Source organism: Etheostoma spectabile, chromosome 13, assembly GCF_008692095.1.
Source record: "Etheostoma spectabile isolate EspeVRDwgs_2016 chromosome 13, UIUC_Espe_1.0, whole genome shotgun sequence".
Classification (NCBI taxonomy): Eukaryota; Metazoa; Chordata; class Actinopteri; order Perciformes; family Percidae; genus Etheostoma; species Etheostoma spectabile.
The window spans coordinates 19,194,974-19,199,670 of NC_045745.1; the positions used below are offsets into that span (position 1 = coordinate 19,194,974).

The following is a 4,697-nucleotide window of genomic DNA, read 5'->3' on the forward strand; positions in this document are numbered from 1 at the left end:
TTTTGTTGTACTGCACATTGCTGCAAATCCTGTTTTCAACCTGTGTGTTTAGGTATAAGTTTTAGCTAAAGAGTGAGAAATCTCACTTCTTTACTATATTTGTTGGGAGTTGCACATGTGCAGTAGCCAGGTAAGGATCATATCAACTAGATAACTTTTTCTCCAAATTTTGTCAGTACAAGGCAGGATTAGCCGGCAGACTTCTTCTAAACTAGGACACACTTTCAACTTTGCGTGGAATACCTGCAGAACAGGGACACGTAAGTAGTTTGTTTGTAGATTATGGTGAACTAGTTTGTGTCGTAACAGTGTTTTGCCTTTGAGAACGAGCTGGCATGCTACAGTTAGCCACCTTGTCTCGGCTAGTTACATAGAATGCCGTGGAGATTTTGAACAGCTCACTCAGAAACTGAAGGCAGGGGACATTCAAGAACCTGTAACTCACTTAAAATAGCATGGATGTTTTTTTTCTAAATTTGAATGTGGGTGAAATCACCAGAGACACAAAATAACACCCCCAAATATAAATCATAATATGGGACCTTTAAAAACAATAGTCATGACCAGAGCCCCTGCCAAAGTACAGTATTTAGCAGACCAAAGAAATGTGTCAATAGCACAAAGTATTGAAAATGATTGTTGAAATGTTGTCCTTAGATCAAATATGTCTTGATTGAAATCATAATTTAGCAATTATTATACTGCGTTTACTTCAGGCTTTTGTAGAAAAACATGTTTATGTCCTTCAAAGTAAGGTACTGGTACTGAAACTCAGATATTGTATCACAGTTGTACCAATATGGAAAGTTTGGAAGGATAACCACCCCTACATGAAAGCTGCAGTTGAATATTATTAAAATAATCACTCTCTTTTGGTTAAAATGATACATGTGTGAAGATGTTGGACGGACTAACATCAAAGATAATGGATAATGTTTCCCCTCTGCAAGTATTTGAAATCTGACCTGTGCTATAAGAACAAACAAGCTAACAAGAGATGAGCCTCTTCTTTATCCTCTTTCCACCAGGGACTACCATGACTGGAACAGAGACTTCTAAGCAGACTCCATTTCTGCAGTCAGTGAGTCTTTAAGTAATGTGGCTTTGTAATTAACATACCACAGTGGTACCTGAGCTGTCTCCCTGTAGCTTCATGGTAGCACAAAAGGTTATTTACTGTATGATATCCATAATATCAAAAACTTATCTGGGGTTTTGGTAATATCGTGACACTTGGCATTATAAAAAAAAAACTAATACAATTATCTGAATGAAATTAACAATGTATTACTTGTTCTACCTTAAACCTAAAGGAATATAATATAATTATTTTAGAAAATGCACTTGTCTTGGTAGTTAGAAGATCAATACACTGGGAGGCTTAGCTTAGCATAAAGACTGGAAGCAGGGGGAAACAGCAAGTTGGCTCTGTCTTTTTGTCAGCAACAAATGCTTAAAGCACATAACTCCCTGTAAAACAACCAATGTAGTTTTTAGGGATTTAACAAACAACATGCATGTTAATAAGTGTGCTTTAAAGGTAATTATAGGCATATTCTTAAATGTTTGCCAGAGCCCGGCTATCTGTTCTCCCTTGCTTTCAGTTTTTATGCTAAGCTAGTTGGCAAATAAGCCTTCAGTTCCTGTGTACTGTACCACAGACTTTGTCTCATACTGTAACTCCCCCGTTGGCCTGATGAGGGTGCAGACAGCCATGTGCTTCCTCTAAAATTCACGGTGTCGACAACTGCTTCTTTTTTATCTGATTCAACAATTTAAAGCAAGAAACTACCACAACTGTAGTATACTGTAGGTGCAGCGCCTAAAGCCAATGACGTGACTTTATTGCAGCCAAAGCTGAATCATGAACTGGCGGGGGTGTGTGTAGGCCAAGTGATGAAGTGAGACCAACATCCTGAAATGAGTAACAGGCTGACAAAATGGTCTGCTGAAGAAAGGACTGCATAAATATACAACAGCTGGCTGTGGTACACACTTGTTGATGACAAGATCAGGGGCGAAGCACAGCATGGTACCGTTACACTGCTCATAGGACCTCCAACCGAGACTGAAAGACATGAGGAAGAGCCAGGAGCATTGCAGCAATGTCATCTGGTCATCCAGGTGCAGGTTGCGGAAACCTAGGACAGTCAGGTAAGGGGTTAGAAACACACGCACGCACACGCACACACGCAAGCACACACACACATACACACACATACACACACACACACAGAGTCATAATCACATAAATTAAATGAGCCACTAATGATATGACACTTAAAAACATTTTTTACATTTGAGCATTGAGTGATTCTTTATCATTTTATTTTTCCAAACATTGCAAGATGAATGTGTTTTTGCAGCTTGGAAAATAATTGATTTACTGTATTAGGGTGAAGGCTGCCTGTAATACAATTAACCTACTCTGTCTGTATTATTAAAAAGCACAGTGTAATGTACTGATTTGAAAGAAATACAGAAACACCAAAAAGTAATCACTCAATGCATCGTGACAAGAAAGGCTTACTTTCTTATACGAACACAAACAAAATAGGACGAACTAGTGAAATAAAGTTTCAAATTAGAATTCAGTGCAGCTCAATCATTTCCACACTGTCAAAACTATAACAGTGGAATATCACATGAAATGTCCTTCCACTTTACATTTGTTAAACCATTTGTCCAACAGACAGAGACATCTAAGCAAAAATAAAAATAAAAAACTAAATAAAAATAGCTAATTCTACAGTTTTGTTGAGAGGTTTCTCTGGAACATCTGATCTTAAATATTTGGTGTGACTAATACCAATAGTGAGAAGAGAATATCCCCAAGCAAATACTTGGAGCGATTATCAAGTCATGTGCCTTCTTTCTCATGATACTATACTAGATACTGTACTATCACGGGTGGTTAAAATTCCAAACCATTTGTTTGTATTTAGGAAAAGAGTAATATATATATGGAATATATATATATATATATATATATATATATATTATAATATATATATATATTATAATAGTATGTATGTATGTATAGGTATGTATATGATGTAATATATATAATATATTATATGTACATGTATGTATGTATGTGTATGTATGTATGTATGTATGTATGTATGTATGTATGTATATAATATATATGGGGGAAGGGGGGCACCATGATCAATCAGCTACACAATGGCTCCTTCTGTATCTGGATGATTCCACTTTATCAGCTGGAAGCAAAGAGCCTCTCAATGTTTTTATCTGGCTAGAATAATGTTTTAACACATGTTCTAACCACTAGAAGGAACACTGTAACATTTTGAATTATGGTACAATAAGTTTTGTTTCTTTGAAGTTAACTTGCAGCCACTTGAGGAATGCTAACAATGCTGACAAGCACATGATAGGTTAACTGAAGGGCAAATTACAGATCACACTTAAAGTCTCTTCAAAATGCAAGTTTTCCATTCAATCTAAAAGTGATGTAATTTCCTCTACCAGATGCGCGTATTAAAAGTCACAAATTACTTCCTTTTCCATCAGTGTCTCGGCCCACTTTACTATAAAATCGTCTCAATTACAAGCTGGAAATACTCCCACTTACACCTTTTGCTTGAGCATCTAAACCAAATCAAAGGCAACACCTGGTAAGGAGCTTTTTGTTACCTGGCAAGGACTTGGCCCACTTGACTGCAGAGATGACCTGCTGTCCCCCCAGCCTGTTGAGAGTGGTCATCAGCCGCGAGGAGGTGTCAGGCAGTGTGCTGTCATAGCCCGAGTATATGACCGCCGGCTCGATGGCCTTAAGCATAGACAGCATGGTGGGGACGACTGGGGATGGGTGGGGGGGCACTTTCATCTTCTTGTTTTTCCTCGCTGGGGAACAGGGCGAGACAGAGGAGGAGAAAGACATTAAAACAGGAACCAGCGAGCAGTGTCGTTTTTTCTTTTTCAGGCATTGAAGAGAATCTATCCATAAAATAATAATATATATATATATATATATATATATATATATATATATATATATTTTTTACAGCTATCTTAGTTACAACACGATTGAGCTAAAAGCAGTTTTTGTTTATATTTGTGGAATTTATGTAGTTGGGAAAATGATAGCTTGAGCTGGCTGGCTGACTAAACAGTTACCAGGAATTGTCTCTGTCGCTTGAAGTTGGCCGATGAACTTTCTTCTTTGGGATGCAACAAAATTGTAGTCCGGGGTTACTTATCCAACTGTTAATAGAACCAAATGCACAGCATATGCCAGGCATATTCTTCTAGTGTGTTTCACGTATCAGTGCATGGGTTGCTATGCTGTGACTGGACACAAAAATTGCTGTGACGTCAGATGATCCCTAGGAATTTAGAAATAGGAGAATGTAGAATGCTGAAACTGAGCAATCAGAATCCAATATTCAACAAAGTTGTGTAATAAAATAAGTTAAAGATCAAAGCAGCAAACACTTTGTCAGAGATTAATAGATGACTGAGACTTAGATTATGGTTGCCACCAGTGTGAATTTAATGGAGTCATGTTTTTTCTCCAGAGAGCTAATGTATGTATTATATGGTGTAAGTATACACACTGCGACGAGTGGAGCTGTGAGTTGCCCATGCGTCACTTTGCGACAAGTAGCATATACGATGCTAACGAGAGACTTCTGTAATGTCAATACAGTAAAAATGGATCTACTTAACCA

The 4,697-nt window shown here is 37.6% G+C and overlaps 1 protein-coding gene across 1 annotated transcript in view; it reads right to left on the minus strand.

Annotated features, from left to right (window-relative positions):
- The window catches only part of LOC116700233 (glucocorticoid receptor), a 68,800-nt gene that overhangs the window by 8,056 nt on the left and 56,047 nt on the right, over nt 1-4,697 (minus strand). The window contains exons 6-7 of the mRNA XM_032533242.1: nt 3,661-3,870; nt 1,997-2,141 (exon numbers count right to left, since the gene is read on the minus strand). Coding sequence (XP_032389133.1) covers nt 1,997-2,141; nt 3,661-3,870 — 355 coding nt within the window. The remainder of the gene's footprint in view (nt 1-1,996; nt 2,142-3,660; nt 3,871-4,697) is intronic.